General features: G+C 43.2%; 1 protein-coding gene across 1 annotated transcript; it reads right to left on the bottom strand.

Annotated features, from left to right (window-relative positions):
- Window positions 1-276: 276 nt before the first annotated feature.
- On the bottom strand, window positions 277-14,257 carry ANKRD34B (ankyrin repeat domain 34B). The gene is made up of 5 exons (XM_048930479.1): window positions 14,179-14,257; window positions 13,849-13,898; window positions 9,193-9,359; window positions 7,732-7,855; window positions 277-7,120 (listed from the first exon to the last, which is right to left on the bottom strand). Exon 5 carries the CDS (start codon window positions 7,088-7,090, stop codon window positions 5,672-5,674), a length of 1,419 nt encoding a protein of 472 aa, XP_048786436.1. The 5' UTR covers window positions 7,091-7,120; window positions 7,732-7,855; window positions 9,193-9,359; window positions 13,849-13,898; window positions 14,179-14,257; the 3' UTR covers window positions 277-5,671.
- Between the last annotated feature and the right edge of the window lie 4,755 nt (window positions 14,258-19,012).

The raw sequence follows: 19,012 nt of genomic DNA, 5'->3' as shown, positions 1-19,012 counted from the left end.
TCAGCATGCACTCGGACTCAGAAATTTGGAAATAACTTGGACTGTATTCAGTCTTTTAAAAACCTCACTGCTTGCTCTAAGATTGTTGTGTGTTTTTTGAGTAGAATCCAGTCCCAGTTGAACACAAAATCATATGTTTTGGTTTTTTTTTTTTCCCTATGTGGAACAAAACCTCTACATTAATATTAGAAATACATTGTGGTGCTGGACAGAGCCACAGATCCTAGTGGTTAAACGTGAAACAGTGGTTTTGACTTCATGCAGAAGCTCACAGTAGTCTGGTACTTTCTTAAGTGCTGCAGTGTTAACACTTTGGCTTCCCAAATCCCAGTTTAAGGGAAACGGTGTGCTGTTTACAACACTCACTGATGATGCTGGTTTGCTTCCAAGGAGCAGGTGAGCAGTAGGGGTGAGGCAAATCTTGCTCTGAGGTGGGGGATTGATAAGACCTCCAAGCATTCCTCTTAGACAAAGATTTTGGGGTTCTTTAAGATTTAATGGCACATTTCACCTTCTGCACAGTAAAGACTACCCCAGGGGACTAATACAGGTACAAAATACGTTTTTGAACAATTCTAATTCCTGTAGTTTGATTGGTTGTTAGAAATTTACTTTCCCCTTTGTTGTCTTCTGACAAATACTTGTAAGGAATGTGCAAAGCCTTTGCACCAAGTAGCTCAGATGCTTCTATCAGCACCCCTACTCAGGGCCCTCAGGTTCTGTTATTCATTCTGTCAGACATAGAAAAGTGTGTTTGTGTTTTTACAGTGTAAGATGCAAAAAGCAGGGATGTTCATGGGACGTATGTGCTCCCTCTCAGTTACAAACGTTGTCCGAGGAGGCACCTACCTCAGATAACAGGTCCTATCTCTGAACAACAGGAGCAGAACAGGATGTATATTTTTAAAGGACAATTTTTCTGAAGGATTGTAAGACTTAGAAACTATTAATAGCTGGGACATTTATCAGAGATGTTAGTCATAAAAATTGGCATTTTGTACCAGTTCACTCTGCAGAGAAAACCCGAGTTTTCTTAAGATGCATTTATATTGGCAGTGATCTCTTTGAAGGCCCTGCAGCAACAGCAAAACTTGATGGAAAAAATACTTTGCTGAGAAGTACTGTGAAGTATTTTAGTATCCCTCCCTCCAACTCTGGATTTAAATTTGAAAGTGAAAAAAAACTCATCTTCTAATGAGAACAGTTTGAATCTGGTCAGGATGATTTGTGTGACTGACTAATGTTATCTTTTCTGTTAGTGACCCGTGCTCCTGTTACATGGACGGTGTTGTGAACAAGTGGTGTCATGCTTTGCTTGTGAAGGAATCTAATTACAGATATCTGATTTCAGGGGGAAAAAAAAAAAGAAAAAAACAAAGTTGACTACTTGTATCTCATGATATGCATAAAGATGAAGGTATTATTAAGTGTTGACAGAAGGAAAAAACCTACATTTTAGCAACTTTTAATTTACTTGTTTTCTCATGTAGCTGCACTGAATGCTTGGAGATGCTGCCCTCTGCTCTATAGCTGTAAGACAAAAAAGAAACAGTCCCTGCAGACAACTTCCTCCTTAATGCAAAAGTAAAAGCAAAAAGGACAGGGAAGGATATTTTCAAAGCTGCACTTTGAGCACAGCACATTAAATGCAGCCATGGACATGTCTTTTTTGCAGCGTTTTTGTAGTGACTTGCTGTTCTTGTACATAGCGAACCAAAATATGAAATACATAAGTGTAGTGGATGTTAGGTAATCACTGCTTTTGTGAGGCAATCACAGAAGACATTTCGCAGTATTGCACAGTATCTTGCAGATGAAAATGGAAAGATTGAGGAAAAAAAATCATCTTTCTGAATTTGTACCAGATCTGCAAAAGTCTGTCACAGAGATCCAGAACCAGCAATCTCGTAAGTCAGTGCATTTTCCTCAGAGCTGTAATTTACATTGACAGGAATGCTTACTCATGGAAGTATCACTTATTTTATGTAGTTTAATGCAGGGCTTTTCAAGGACTGATATTTTAATCTTCTCAGAAGCGTAAATGAATGAGCTTCCCTAATTTTTCACTGCCAGATGTGAAACAGAACAAATGATCTGCTGGGTGGGAAGCCACAGTCCTGAAAAGCCAACATGAGGCAAGGAAAAGGTTTCCCCTCGTGTTTTCTTCATCGATATGCATGAAGAACACCTGAAAGGTGTTTTGTTGTTTTTAAATCTTTGAGCCTGGGGGATGGAATTTAATATTATAAATCAGGTCTGTTGGGAACTCTTTGCCTAAGGATAACTGGGAAACAGATGGGATGTTTCAGGAATGGCAGAACTGTATCTTCAATTCAATTGCTAAAATAAGCTACTGAGAGTGTCTCTCTCAGACATTACTGTGTACAAATTCAGCTCTGTTTGATTAAACTGTTCCAGTTTTCCAGTTCAGAGACAGCCTGAGGAACACTTAGCAGTATCTTTGGCAGTGATTCAGCATCTCCTAAACGGCAAATAAATGGATACGTCTATTTCCACATTGTCTGAAGGGGAAAAAAACCAACTTTTATTTATGCATCATTACAACAACAAGAAAACACAACTGAACGGTTTTTACTTTTAAGGTCACTTTTAACACTGATGCAACAATAAACACATTAACTTTTCACATTATTTCTGCGTGAAAATTAGGCACAAAGTATTGGCAACATGGCAGAAAGATCTCTCTTCTCAAGGCATTGGGCATTCTCCTCCATCTTCTAAACACTTCTAAAAAAGTACTATTTCAGAGAGCAGTGCATAAGTTAATACATGATTAATTACAAACCCACAGAGCAGAAAAGAGACTTTTAGAGAAGATACAAGTAGAAAATCTTATCATTAACTGGTACTTTCTAAAAGGAAAAAAGTATTTCTTAAAGACATAGTTTTAACTCTCAGTACTTACATTAATCATGAAATGAATAGACTAGAATTCACTTTCCACAAACAGCATAAAAACCACTTCATAAGTACACTGTGTTGCATACACGCTGTGTCTATATGGACTGATTTTTAAATTTATGGTTAGTAATTTAAGATTGCCTAATGTTACTCCACGTAATTTCTCTGCTACAACATGCTTCCCACCTCATCTTTCTTGTTTCTGCCACGCATGTGCTGAGGCTGGTCCAGTAATGCCTCCCGAAATACAGCACTGTTCTCCAGTCTGCACCTGAATGGAACCACGTTCTCCACAAGCTTCACCACGTGTGCCAGTGGTTAGCAGTATGACATAACATCACTTTGGAACTGCCTCAGTTCTGACTGCTCAACTGTGTAACCTCGTGGAGCTAAATCTACCCCATTCTTACTCATCCATAAATGAGTAAGGAACTTTCAAGGGATGAACAGTCCTTCTCTGAAAGATGAACAAGCAATCAAATAAATACCCTATTCCTGTCGCCAGCAACGTGTTTGTGACCGGAACTGGTTATTTCTGAGACACCCACTGAGGAATACTTGATGAAGTAACAAAGCAAGTGTGACAGCTGTATCCACGTCAAACTCTGTGCGGGTCACTGTGCATCAGGGTGCTACACATCTCAGGTTAGCAGAGCTGTGAGCACTGCGACTTTCAAGGCTTATATATTTTTTGTGGAGGAGTTAATTTTGACTACAGTGGAACAGGTTTCCTTCTTCGCTCATTCCGGTTACCTGTGGGAGTTTGGACAGAGAGCAATTCTCACAGAATCTCTATAATCTAGAGGTTGAAAAGACTTGGTATTGAAAAATCATTTTAAGATTTAAATCTGTAGTTCTGGATGTGCATTTTGTTCAGTGTTGTTGAGCAGGGATGTTAAACCATGCTATTTCTGTATGTCGAAAATTTCCTTCTTCAAAAAATACATATTAGGGGCTTCTTATATATATTCTATATTTTTATATATTCATATTCATTTTTATATATTTTTATATTTTTCCATCTAAAGGAATTTACAGAGAGATTGTACATTTATTATTTACTTGAAACTGTCTTATAGTAAGAGCAAGACTAAACAACATCACTACTCATACAGCTATTCATTAGGCAACAGCGCAGAGTGAATTTTGACAGAATCCAGAAGACGACAGATAACACCCACAGTATTTTTAGGACAGGGCACCTCATTTTGGCATACAGAAACTCAGGTTATACAGACACCAATACAGATGGCTTTTTTGTTTGTTTGTTTGTTTTTGGTAAATATTGGCGAAAGAGAGCACATTAAATAGTTCTCAAGCTTTAGAAGACAAGTTATTAAATGTTAGATTTGATGCCATAAATCATCTACAGAACATACACAAATGCAAGATAGATGTTTGGAACCACAAAACACCAAACAGGAAGGAAAAGCACATCTTTGATAGAAACGATTAAAAATATATATGAATTATCTTAGAGGCAGAGCATGTTTCTGACCTGTAGCAAACTCATACTCTTGCTTCAAATTAGGCAAGATGAGGTCTTCCAGCTCCCAGGTGAATATCCCCATTGTTGGATTTTTTTAATTATTATTATTTTCTTTTAATATGTGAGAGCAGGACAGAGCTCACCCTTGCTCCCAGTCGAGGAAAGGTATGTGATACCTTCCACCACCTGCATCTTGTGTAGAGAAGAAACACGCGTATGGGGAGGACAAGGTCCCACGTGTTCTGCCTGAAGCTGCAAGTAACAGCTCCATTTTGACAGAGCCTTTACCTCCCCCACCCATCCTTGTTTTAATCAGTGAACTCCAGCAGACAGCCTGAGAAGCCCATGTTGATGGACGTGGCTACCTGGTGCTGCAAGCAGGGTTTGGTCATTTTACGTCAGAAGCGAGAGCACCACTCAGGCACTCTGCTGGCCTCATGGCTCCATGCTGGACTGCTGTCAGATGCTGAATGCCCAGCTGCAGCGCTTGGAGGTCTGTGTACTGTGCCGATTCCCAGTGGGCACATCGAGCAGATTCCCAGTCTTCATCTGGAATTTCTCAAGTGAAGCTATGCACACAGCATAGCTTCGTAACATCTGTTTTCATTTATAGTCTGTGCATTGTCTGTTTACAAGCAGTAAATTCACTGAAGCCAGAGGATGTTGCCTATTGGCACCCACCACTGCCCACCCTTCAAGCACAGGCTCGTGTCTGGAATGCCTGGATATCACAAAACTCTCATGTCCAGCATCAAAGTCAAATGTTCCAGGTTCCCAAATTTCATTTGTACAACTTGTCTGGATGGAAAAACAAGGCAGTGTTTGGGCAAAACTTGCAACCTAGAACTGAGAACTGCATCACCTAATATCCCTCATACATTCAGACTGATGTGGGTAAGGCTTCAGTGCTAAAGCTGAAATTAAGAGCATATAATAAATATTCCTCAGTCTGCAGAAAGCAACATCATTTAATTAATTCATTAGATGGGTAAGTATATCTTTTGATGTAGTACCTAAGCCATTTAATTCATTCTGAGGCTGAGAGCCCTACATCACAGATCTGCCATCTTTTACAGTTAGGTAGAGCAGTGAGTCTGTACACATTGTAAACATTTTATAACTCTTCAATCTCCTGTCAAAAATTCACTAATTGCCTAATCTGCTAAGTCTGTAATGACTGCTTCCTTAGTAGCTTTTTTGTATTTTTGGTCTCGCTAAGGGAAGCAGGTGCTGCTGGTATTGTTTTTGCCCATAAGGTTTCTAGGGTAATTTCTTATGTAAGAAATTAACATCCGGAATTGGGGGCTGCAGATTCACATTGAGCGGTGGAAGAAAAGCTGGTCTTGCCCGAGCACTGTTATCCAGCAGAAAGGCTCCTGAACCCTGTCTTTCTGGAAAAGTCTCATTTTTAATTCTCCTGGGAACAGAAGGTATTTTCTCCAGTAAATCTCTAGAACTTGAAAACAAAGAGTGAGTTGGAGACACAGTCTTCTTCTTTCCTATCACTGACTTACTGTCTTCTGCAGCAGCAGGATGTAGAGCAGTAGCTAACTGAGAATGAGCGCTGTGATGATTTGCTCCTAAGCTTCTTTTTTTGATAATACTGCGTAGGTTTGAAATTAAGCTGGTTGGTCCCAAACTAGAATTCTCATCCTCACCCCCAAGGATCTCACTGGGAAGATGCTCCTCTTCACTACAAGTCTGAGTGTTTATCACCTTGTATAATTTCTTTGATCTACTCTGAGCAGCACTTTTCAGTAAATTAGCAGTGTCTTTTATGTCAATATTTTGGAGCCTGTTAACAAACTTCTTTGGTAAGGCAAAGCCACTGGCTTTGGAAGAGAGCTTTTCTTCTGGAGTTATATCCTGGAGCTCTCCACGTAGATTGGAAATCTTATTCTGGTGAAACGAGGAAGTAGAGCGCTTTACCCACGGCTCAGACTGAAATTGCTGCAAATGTGTCAGGTTGGGTCCCATGCCTGATGAACCTGAATTTCTTGGTGAAACTGGCTGAGAATGGTCATTGTGTTCGGGATGCTCCAGATCACTGAAGCTGAAGTTTGCCCTTTTAGTTTCATTTGAGCTTGAAAGTGGGGGTGATAATGTCAGTTCTATTTTGGATGGGGCAATGTAGGAAACTGGAGAGTGGCATACCTCAAGTTCTGGAGGGGGCACGTTTAAGTACTGTTTTGTTGTCAGCCTTCCTGATGGAGACTTCTCTGTTGTGATTATGATAACCTCCTTTCCTCTTGCTCTACAGGCATTGAGAAGAATTCTCAGAGTCTCTCTGTCTTCAGAGTTTATTGCGTACACCAGCGCAGAGCAGTCAGAGTGATCTTGTAGACTTGGGTCAGCTCCACTTTTCAGCAGCAGAGAAACCACCTCAGGCCCCGCTTTTCCTAGGCATGCATGCATCAAGGCTGTCTTTCCAGATTTGTCCTGGATGTTTGGATCTGCCTTGTTTTCCAGTAGATATTTAACCATCCTTGCCTTGCTGACACTCTGAGAGTCTGAATGTCTTGTCCTACAGGCAATCATTAAGGGGGTTTCACCTCTATTGTTACTTTCATTGACGTAGACCCCACCTTCCAACAACAGCCTGGTGAGGCGTAGTCGACTCTGATAGACAGCTCTGATCAGGGAGTTCCCTTCTGTCGGCACTTCTATAGTCTGATTCATGGCACTTGTCTTTTAGGTACACCTTCCTAGCTGCAGAAAATAACACCCAGTGCTCAAAGAAGGCAAGGAGGCCAAAAAAGAAAAAAGAAGAAAAAAAAGGGGGGGTGGGGGGGACGGAGAAAGATTAGCTGTTTGAATTGCTCCTATAAATTTGTCAACACTCCTTTAAGACTACAAAGGAGGGGGGGGAGGAAATTACCACCTCCCAGACTTCCAGAAACGCTTTTTTTTTTTTAAAAAAAAAAACAATATTTGAAATATTTATAGTTGCTTAAAATGTATCTGTCACTATGTTTTCTCTTTCTCCACACTGTAATGGCTTTATACTGACTACACCTAAGTGACTCTGCAGCAGTTGTAGCGCTCCTGATTCAAAATATTGGAAGCAAGAACAAGATGAACGCTGCAGTGTTTGTTTTCACTGAGTTCCTGTGAGTACCTGAGCTGCTTCTGTTTTTTCTTATCAAATGACAGTGCTAAACATCAACAAATTAGTGAGGAAAAAAACAGGTTACTTAACAGGGTCTTAACGAAGAAGAAAAGCACAAGCACACTTTGTTTAGCTAAGAATTAACTTCTAAATAGTTGGAAGACATTATTTCTTTTTTAAAAGTAAAGTAGTAACATTTGCAGAACATTACCTTAGTTACAGTGCTTGGAGAACTTACTAGTCTGAGTGAAACTGCACAAATGAAGTGATGCCAAAGCTGCTGTGCTTGTCGTGGAGCTGGGAGTAATACACTGCCTGGGCAAAAAGCATCAGCTCTAAAAGAAAAAAAACATTCAATAGTATGAAGAAAAATTCTGGAGGTTTCATATGAAAAAAATAGGAGCTTAATGACATAAACAGTGGCTCGAGTGCACTCTCAGCAAGTTTGCTGATGGCGCCAAGCTGAGGGGTGCAGTCAACACACCCAAGGGATAGGAAGTCATCAAAAGAGAACTGGACAGGCTGAGCAGGGGGCCAAGAAGAACTTCATGAGGTTCAACAGATCCATGTGCAAGGTACTGCCTGTGGGTCATGGCAACCCCCAGTGTAAGTACAAGCTGGGGGATGGAAGGATGGAGCACAACCGTGCCAAAAAGGACCTGGGGGTACTGATGGATGGCAAGCTGGACATGGGCAGGCAATGTTCCCTCACAGCCCAGAAAGCCAACCTGGGCTTTCCTGGTATCCTGGGCTGCATCAGAAGTGGCATGGCCAGCACCATGAGGAAGGTGATCCTGTCCCTCTGCTCTGTGCTGGTGAGACCTCACCTGAAGTACTGTGTTCTCAGTACAGGAGAGACATGGACCTGTTGGAACATGTTCAGAGGAGGGCTATAAAAATGATGGAACACCTCTCCTATGAGGATGGGGCTGTTCATCCTGGAGAAGACTCCAGAGAAACCTAACAGTGACCTTCCAGTATCTAAAGGAGGGGGAGAGAAGAAAGAAAGGGACAGACTCCTTAGTGGTGTCAGTTGTGGTAGGGCAAGGGGAAATGGCTTTAAAATCAAAGAGAGCAGATTTAGGTTGGATATAAGGAAAAAGTCTGTGGGTTCTTCTTTTGTTTGCTTGTTTTTACAATGAGGGTAGTGAGGCAGTGGAACAGGTTGCCCAGAGAGATGGTAGATGCCCCCCGTCCCTGAAGACATTCCAGGTCAGCCAGTACAGGGCTCTGAGCACCTGACGGAGCTATAGGTGCCCCTGTTCATTGCAGGGGATTTGGACTAGATGGCCTTTGATTCTAAATTACTTTCTGTTTAGAGAAAAGTCTTCAGAGACAGAAGAAAAATCAGAATTTAACAACTGGCAGAGCAATATGATTTCAAAACAAGATTGGATATGAAAACAAATTTGTTTATTTACAATTTGTTTCTAGAGAAACAAAAATGTCAAATTAATTTAATTGCAAATGAAATGAACACACATTACTAATCCATAGGGAGTATTAGTAATATTCTGGTGAATAGCTGAGAAGTAGTAACTTCATTCTGTTTTTCTTCAAAACTGGTGTTTTATGTTGAATTCTGAAGTCAAAAGACAGTATCAATGTACTTTTTTTTGTTCTAAAAGTCCAAGAAACAGCAACATAAAAGTCAGCTGAAATACACGCTTACCTCAGATCTCCACCCCTGCCATAGGCAGAGGTGCCTTTGTCCAGCTGTGACACGCCACGGCTCCTCAGCTGCAGTGAGAACAGTTAGTGCAGGGGCTTCGTGCTTATTTCTCTGTCCTCATGGAGCAAATATCACACTGCTGATCACTGGTGAGAGCAGAGATGCCACTGTGATAATATAATTTTCTTTCATTGGATTTTGTTCTTTTTAAAAAACTTTTTCTTGATAAAACTATATTTTAAAACAAATTGGACTGAAACAGCTTTAAGGATTCATTCCATTACAGTGAAGTTTCATGATGCAGTACTGTCTCTCTCAGCTTTTATTGATGTACAAACCATTATTATGAAATACATATTTTTGAGGTGTAAAACAATCAAGATTATCATCAAGTCTATTATTAAAAAGAACAGTCCAATTAACTGGTGCATTCAAGGTGTCGGGACACAAGTTAAAGAGAAACATCTTCTAGATAGCACACATGCTGGAGTTCTGACACAGTCTCCCCTCATTTTTTAAATATCTGTAAGTCACCAGTGATTTTACATTTCTTTCAGACTTATCTTTTGGTACCTACCTGCATGCATTACTTACATGAAGGTACACAGCACTAACAGAAGTCTCTTCATCTGCAGGAATTCTTTGGTTAGAAGAGCATTAAATAACAGGCACAGGAGGAGTTGAGAATAAGTCATTTGGCAAGAAAATGAGACTGTTCTTCTGTTATCTGACCAAATGCTACCACTTGCTTACAGGTGCTGTCTGCATATACTTCAACTGAACTATGAATTAAGTAAGGGTAGAGTAAGGCTAGCCTAAGCCAGTAGCGTTTAAATGTTTGGAGCAGGTTTTCTACTTGGAAGACCCTATTTTGCCATAGCAAAGCTAAGGTTACTTAAAGCTCAACTTCTAAATAACTTCTACTTTCTTAATTAAACAGAGATGAGCTGCAGCCAGAAGAAGCATTGAGCCTCATTCACTCATTCACACTATGAACAGACAGCTGTAACAAAGAGCTGCAAAAAAAGATGAGGTGCTTGCATGCTGCTATGATCATAGAACCATAGCAGCAATAGAATCAATTCTGTGATTAAGGTTGGAAAAGACTGCTAGGATTATCTAGACCGAATGTCCACCCATCACCAATACTGCCCACTAAATCACATCCCTAAGTGCTGTATCTACCCTTTCCTTAAATACCTCCAAGGGACAGTGATTCGACCACTTCCCTGGGCTGCCCATTCTGGTACCTAACCCCTCTTTTGGAGAAGAAATTCTTCCTAATATCCAACCTCCTCCGGCACAACTTCAGGTCATCACCTCTCATCCTATCACTGATCCCCACCTCACCACAACCTCCTTTGCAGGCAGCTGTAGAGGGGAATAAGGTCTCCATTGAGCCTCTTCTTGAGACTGAGCAAACCCAGTTCCCTCAGCTGCTCCTCAGAAGGCTTGTGCTTCAGAAACCGAGAGCTTCTCTGCCCTTCTCTGAAGATGTTCCAGAACCTCCATGTCTTTCTTGTAGTGAAGGACCCAAAACTGAACACAGTACTTGAGATGGAGCCTCAGCGGGGCAGAGTACAGGAGAACAATCACCTCCCTGCTCCTGCTGGCTGCTCTGATACAAGCTAGAATACATTGGCCTTGGCTACATAGGCACACGGCTGGCTCTTGTTCAGCTGAGTGTCAATGAACACCCCAAGTCCTTTTCCTCTGCACAGCTTTCCTGCAACTCTGCCCTGCCTGTAGCATTGCCTGGGTTTGTGACCAAAGTGGAGAATCTAATACTTGATCTTGTTGAACTTCCTCCCATTGGCATCAGCCCACCTATTCAGCCTGTCCAGATCCCTCTGTAGGGCCTTCCTACCATCAGGCAGATTGACACTTCCCCTCAACTTGGTGTCATCTGCAAACTTACGAGGGTGCACTCAATTCCTTCAGCCAAATCATCAATAAAGACTGTAAGTCGGTTGGGCCCCAATATCAGCCCCTGGGGAACACCACTGAGGACCAGTCACCAGCTGGTTTGGACTCCATTCACCACCACTCTCTGGACCTGGCCCAAAGCAAGTTCCTTACCCAGAAAAGAGTGTACCTGTCCAAGCCACAGGCTGCCACCTTTTGCCAGAGAATACTGTGGCAGACAGCATCAAAGGCTTTGCTGAAGTCTAGGTAGACTACCCTAACAGCCTCTCCCTCATTCACCAGGTGGGCTACCAGGTCAGAGAAGAAGATGAGACTGGTCAACTAGGACCTATCTTTCATGAAGCCATGCTGGCTGGGCCTGAACCCCTGGCTGTCCAACACATGCCATGTAATCTTACTCAAGATGACCTGTTCCTTATTCTTCCTTGGCACAGATGTCAGGCTGACAGGCCTGTAGTTCCCTAGATCCTCCTTATGACCTTTCTCGCAGACAGGAATCACACTGGCAAGTCTGCAGTCCTCTGGGACATCTCAAGTAGACAAGGATCACTGATGGATGATGGAAAGCAACTTGGCAATCACTTCCACCAGTTCCCAGGGCACCCTTGCATGGATCCCATCTGGCCCCATGGACTTGTGACAGTCCAGGTGCAGTAGCAGATCTCTGACTGTTACCTCCTAAGTTGTAGGGGGTTTATTCTGCTCCCCACCTCAGACTTCCAGGTCAGAGGGGTAGAGTACCCAGGTGATACTCTGACTATTAAAGTCAGGTGTAAAACAGGCATTGAGAACCTCAACCTTTTCCTTACCCTCAGTGGTCATGTTCCCCACCACATTCAGTAAAGGATGGAGATTCTCACTGTCCTTTAACTATTGGTACATTCGTAAACACATTTTTCCATTGTCCTTTACCACAGTGGCCAGGTTGATACTGGACTTCATACTGGGCTTGAGCGTTTCTGATTTTCTTCCTGCATATAACTTAGCAACTTCCCTGTGCTCTCCCTGAGTTGCCTGTCCCTTCTCCCACAGGAGGTAAAACTCCTCAGTTCCCTGTTCAGCCACCACTTCATCTTACAGCACACTGGGACAGCCCATTCCTGCATCTTCACAGTTTCCTTCTCGAGGAGCATCCAGCCTTCCTGGATCCTTCTGCCCTCCAAGAAGGACTCTTAAGGGATAGGATGGTGGGGGGATGGTGCAAGCACCAAAAGACATGCAGGATGCAGAATACACTACTGGAAGAAAAATTATTTGTTATTTATTATTTACTGCTGACTACTTCCACCATATCTACACTGGCCATAGGCACGTATCTGCATTTACACAGATATGCATGCCCAGCTGAGAGCAGACCAAGAGCCATCTGTAAGCATCTCTTGCCCTCACAGTGGTGAAGAGGTAACCACAAAACATGCAGCACATGTTGCATGAACCTGTCCTGTTAACACCAGAAGAGTTACATATCTGTAAATGAACAGTGTAATGCAGAACACATTCTTGACAACAAGGCACCATAACCATGATTTCATCTGCAGAATCTGTCCTTACAGGAGAATGTGTCATGGGCCACATGTCATCATAAAATTGCTATTGTGGAAACAAAGTTTAGACAGACTTCTGTAAAACCAGAGTGACATTGGCTAAACACAAATAACAACAACAGAAAACCCAATAACCCAACAAAAATGCACAGTACTTACAGATCCTTGTGAAAGTCACAGTTCAAGCAGACTCCCCATAAGATTTGCTCAGTTGATAATTAAACAAATTGGGATTACACATGCTCTAATCTCAGTAGCTGTGATGCCAGGAACAACTGCATGTGTTACTGAGATGTGAGGAGAGCCACAGGAGCAAGACTGGTGCTGGGACAGCTCATCAAGGAATGAGGAACTGCATGACTTTAACTGCAGATTATAAGCTGGTCTTTCAGAACATTCACAAATTTCTAATGTTCTTGTGCAAATCGCATTCCAGAAACACTTATTTTTTCTGTAGATAAATTAATTTTATTTTTAAAGAGACAAATTGTCCTGGAGACTGGGATGAAGAAGCACAAGGCACCTGGTAGAATGAAAATGAATTTTTGAAGGCAAAGATGGTTTGTTACCAAGAAGTAGTGAGGCAGTGCTGTGGATCTGTGCTAAGTCCTGTCTTGAGGTCTGACAGGCAAGTACAAAGTGGTGATAACCTAGATCCCTATTCTGACAGAGGTCCTGCTGCCATCAAAGTGGGAAAAGCCAATGGAACTTAGAAGTTTTAGCAATTTTTTTTTGTCCTGTACCCCTTGCTTCGTGGTCTGTGAGCACACTGATCAGCCCCTGCTCACTGCAGGGGAGTTGGACCAGCCTTTAAGGGTCCCTCCCAACTCAAACAATTCCATGACTCTAATTACCAGGTGACAGCATTTTGTTACAGGTAAGAATGGAAATAACCACAAAGCTAAGGGGCAAAACGCCCACTGTTATAATGTACAGGTATTTTCACTACGTGAACATAGCAAAGGATGCTGTGAATTGGTGTTATTGCAAGATACTCCTCACTTATTCAAAGTTAAAGCGAAATCTTCTTGGTATGCCCCACCCACTCAGTTGCACACAACTTTTCACAGCAGCGTTCAGGGATCTAAAACGATTCCACTACAATTAAGGCAGCGATTCTCCCCTCAGTCAGAGACGGGCTCAGCCACTGAAGGAGCGCAAAGCCGTCAGCGCGCCCGTGACTCACCTTAACTCCTTGAACTCTCCCGGTCCGTGTAACAGCTCCGATCTCCCCCGCTGATAGTTAACAGCATGTAAGAAACGACTTCTAGTTAACAAATTACAAACAGAGCCAAAGTTTCCCCCACAGCCCCGGGGAGCTGCCGGGACCGAGCCGGGCTTCAGGCACCCGGGCGCGACTCCCCCCAGCCACAGCATTTGCCCCTCCGCCGGGCCGAGCTGAGGGCGGTCCGAGCGCTGCCTGCAGCCGTCCCACTCACCGTGCTGTGCCTCAGAGGAGCGTCGGAGAGCTCCCGAGCCCGCAGGCTGCCGTCACACCGGCCCGCTCGCTCCTCACCTGTTCCCGTCGCGGCTCCTCGGGGCTGGAGCGGCGCTCCGCCGCCCGCCGCGGTCTCAGTGAGAGCCGCGCCTCCCCGCCACGCGCTCAAGCACGAAGTGGAAGTTCCGCCTGCTTTTATAAAGGGGCCGGCGGCCAGCGGGGCGAGACGTGAGGCGGAGGGGGTTCCCCGCTGCGCAGACGTCGGCTCTCTCGGGTCGCGCTCAGCGGAGGCAGCGGGCGCCCACGTCTGACACTGCCCAGCTGCCTCACAGCCGCGCTCCGCTGCCTCGTTCGCACAGCCCTCCTGCCCCGACCCAGCCTTCCCAGCCACCTCCTCAGGATGGCTTAGGAGGCCCTCACACCTTGCTGCCCATCTCCTCGTGGCAGTGGTCTCCCTCCACGGGCTGTTGGCTTTCCGGTGTCCACCACTGCCTCCATTTCCCTGCTGTCCTCTACAAAGTGATCTCCTGGCCGCGCTGCTCTCCCTCCGTGGCGAAGGGCAGCTGTTGTGAAGAAACAACTCCCTGAAATCCCTGCTGCTTCCCACCACGTAGGGGTATTTATTGGCATTTAATGTGAAGTTGAGGTAGATGACCAGAAGCTGGTTGCCTCTGGCTGACTTCCCAAACAAGCTCAAAAACAGCCTGTCTGTGGCAGTGTCCAAACTCTACTGGAAATGTGGCTGTGGCTTTTAGTGCCTACAGGGAACCTGCACTTTGAACAACTTACAGGTCTGTCCCAAGAGTACCATCTATTAAGTAAAAATGATCACCTAGAGCCATAAGAGAAGCTGAGAAACATGTCAGATCTTTTTCAGGGGAGCCTGAAGCAGTTCTGCCTTGGGGTGTACTCAACTTTTACTCTGCAATAATCCCCAGCTATTTCAGATGGCAAAACTGCAAGGAAAAAAAAAGGGGGGGGGGGGGGGGGGTTGGATTCTGTTTATTTCTAGGAGGGCTACCATTGCTATGGTATGCCATCTCATAAACTGCCATGGAAGTCTCTGGAGGGATCCAGCCCAGGAAGGATCTGGGCAACCTGATTTAGCTGTATGTGTTCCTGTTCCTTGCACGGGAGTTGGACTAGGTGGCCTTCAAAGGTCCCTTCCAAGTCTAAGACTTCTATGATTCTGTGATTCTCAATTTCTTCATTATTAAACAAGCCTAAATCAATCCAGATACTTATTTTGATATGTTTCTCTTTGCAGGGGTACCTGTAGCCCCACTTGGAGTTGAAGGCCCCCATATCGATATAGGATTACCTTACATCATGTCTTCTCCCTGTTTCTTCCTCTCCAGAAGCAGCTATAATTAAAGTATGCCAGGAAAGAATTTTTTTTTTTTTTTTTCTTTCTTGGTACTTGATGTTGCCTAACAATGAACCAACCTGGCAGAAAATAAATCCTGGGATTTTATCTATCTATCTATCTATGTATCTATCTATCTATTTATTTTTGTGACGAGTACATGGAAGTTTCTCTGCAATACCATTTATTATCCGTTTTAATGCAGGGGCATTTTGTATGGATTCATCTACTGAGAAGTAGGCTACACTGTGTTTTCTAGAGTGCCTGGAAATGATCTTTGGCACCAGAAGAGGTTTTAATAAGTGACATTTATTCCAATGGAACCAACCTGTATGTTCTTCATCACTGACTCAGGAATACAAAAGTTTTAAAAAACTAAAAAATCCTGTCAAATACAGTGCGTCAGTGTCTTCTCACAGCTGCCATTTATTATGTTTCTGAGTTTCTCTGAGGATATAAAATCTTAAAATGTGTCCAAAGGGAGGCAACAAAGAGGTGTGACTTAGGAGGAGTATATGATATCACTCGGTTTGTCCAGCCCAGAGAAGAGAAGACTAAGGGGTAACTTCAATACCCTCCAGATTCTTCATGGGGAGCAGAGGATAGCGCTGAGCTCTGCTTTCTGGTGACAGCAACAGGGCCTGAAGGAACAGCATAGAGCTGCATCAGGGGAGGATTTGGGGGGTTAGGGAAAGATTCTGCCCCAGAGGGCTCCCCAGGGCAGTGCACACAGCTTCAAGCCTTTTGATGTTCAAGAAACATTTGGAAAGCACTCTCATCAGATCCAGTTTAACTTTTAGATTGCTTTGTGTGGAGTTACACTTGATAATGCTCATGCATCCCTTCTAGCTAAGGATATTCTATGATTCTATGATCTTATCTCCTTGAGTACTGTTTTTTAAACTAACCGTCTCATATAAATACTTTTTCTGCAATGGACTTTCAGGTTACTACAAAAAGCCTATGGAATTTCAGACCATATTACTAGTTTAGGGCACCTTTGCAGAATCACAAACTCAACAGGATTGAAAGGAACCTTTACAGATCACCTGGTCAGTCCCAGTCACTCCAGCAGGACCACCACAGAACTGTGTCTGGATGTTTTTTGGTCTAGATTCCTAAAGTCCAGGACTCCAATAATAGTCAACCTCTCTAGGCAGCCTGTGCCAGTCTCCGACAGTAAAGAAGTGTTTCCTTGAACTGTTTCTTTGCACCACTGAGAAAAGCTCCACTCTCCCTGCACTCTCTCCTGTGGGATTTGTATACACTGATATAATCACCCCTGAGCATCTCTAGGCAGAACAGTCTCAGCTGTCTCACTCAGCCTTTCCTCACAACTGAACAGTCCAGCTCTCAGCCCTTCCCTACAGGAGAGAGGCTCCAGGTCCTTTGTCATCTTAATGGCCCTTCTCTGAACTCTCTCCAGTAGCTTCACATCTCTCATGTACTTGGAAGTGGGAGGGGAAAGGAAGAACTGGACACATCATCCCCACCAATGCAGAGGAGAGGGGATTACATCCCTCAGCCTGATGCAATCCTTTGCCTAACACAGCACATGACACCTTTTGTCTTCTTTGTCTCAGGGGCAGATGGCTCACTTACAGTCAGCTTGATGTCCACTGGGACCCTCAGGTCCTTTACTACAATGTCACTTTCCAGGTGGGTGGCCTCAGCATACGTTGGTGCTTGGGTTCCACATCCAAAAGTCTTCTAAATACCTCCAGATGTGGGGACTCCATCACTTCCCCGGGCAGCCTGTTCCAATATTCAACCACTTTCAATGTGAAGAAATTCTTCCTAATATCCAACCTAAACCTTCCCTGGCATAACTTGAGCCATTTCCTTGCATGTTGTCACTCATCATCTGAGAAAAGAGACCAACACCCTTCTCACTCCAACCTCATTTCAGGTAGTTGTAGAGTGATACGGCATAATCTCAACATTCTTTACTCCAGACTAAAGTAGCACAGTTCCCCTACCTGTTCCTCACAGATCTCATTTTCTAATTCCTTCACTACTTTCATTACAGGAGAGAAGTAGAAGACTTCGCCAGCATCCAGGCAGACAATATCTATTGCCTCCCTCTCATCCACCAGCCCAGTAATTTCATACACAATTGATTGGTCAAGCATGACTTCCCTGGGTGAATTTATGCTGATTATTTCTGATCACATTATTGCGCTAGTTTGTCTGCTTGTTGCCTCAGTGTTGCTTATGAACTATTCTTCATCACAGAATCATAGAATCATTTAAGTTAGAAGGGATCTTCAAATGTTATCCAGTCCAACTGCCCTGCAATGAGCAGGAATAGGATCACCCCCACTGCCATGCTAACTTTCGGCAGTGAGAATGTGTGGATGTTACAATGCGGAGGTTACGATGCACCTGAGGCAACTGTCTTCTCTCCCCTGCAAATGCTGTTAAATGCAGGGTCTGTAGTGCTGTTTTGTGCAAGATGCTGCACTCATCTATTTAAAAAGGCAGATGCTGCTTTAAAGACTTTGTCATCTTGGCATGTAATAAAAGACAACAGGTGAATCCAGTAAACAAATAGGGTAGTTCAAGGCAAAGTAACAGTGAAACAGTTGTATTCTGGATAATACACACGGAGTGCCAGCAGCCTTGATGCTATGAAGGGCTTTCTTAGGCATTGCAGGAGATAAGTTTCCAGGAGGATTGTGAAAGAGATTTGTGCTGTTCTACCTTTTAAAGTGCTTCACAGGATCGGTCAGGCACAGGCATGACTAAGGGCTGGATGAACGTATGAATAAGCCACTCGGACAAACATCCCAAGTGCAGGTTCTTCAGCTACTCTTCAAGCTCGTCTTTAAAAAGCCAAGTCGAGAGAATGTCCACAATGTTTCTTCTTGCAGTTCTAATTATCTTTGTTTTTTTTTGTTCTCTGCACCTCACTCACATTGTTAATATTCTTTCTGTACAGTCTGAGATAGGCATGTGCATCAGACACCCGTTGTGCAAATTATGTAAGGAATGGAGGTGGGCTGCACTTGTGCGTGGTTCTTCAGTTCTGCTGTTTACACATACTCACCTGTGTGGTTTCTGCAGCTCTCATATACACTTTCTTATTGCGCCTCCTGTCTTTTATTGCATTGTTTTGTTGTGCTTATGATGGCCAACAAAATCACTTAAAAAAGAGTTTGTCACACCAGAGCTTTTTCAGAAAGATGATTAGACTTAAAACAAACAAACAAACAAAAAGCCACAATACATAAATAAATAAATAAATAAATAAATAAATAAATAAATAAATAAATAACACAGTCTCCTCTTTTTTGTCTAGTTTTAATTAGGTATAAAAAACAACTCTTGATATCAAGAAAACAGTATTTATGCTAACTGTGAAGGAGGGTGGAAAACCAAGGCAGGATATATATCAATGCAGCCTAAGGTTTGTACTCAAACACAGAAGATGTTTGCATATGCCCATGACATGTTAGTCTGTTACTACTTCCTGTTCCTCTCAGGATCTCTGTCTACCCAGACCTCTTGAATCATTATGACATATGGGCTAGTTGATATCTACCA

This window comes from Lagopus muta, chromosome Z (assembly GCF_023343835.1).
Source record: "Lagopus muta isolate bLagMut1 chromosome Z, bLagMut1 primary, whole genome shotgun sequence".
Lineage (NCBI taxonomy): Eukaryota > Metazoa > Chordata > Aves > Galliformes > Phasianidae > Lagopus > Lagopus muta.
This window is presented reverse-complemented; position numbering and strand designations above follow the sequence as displayed.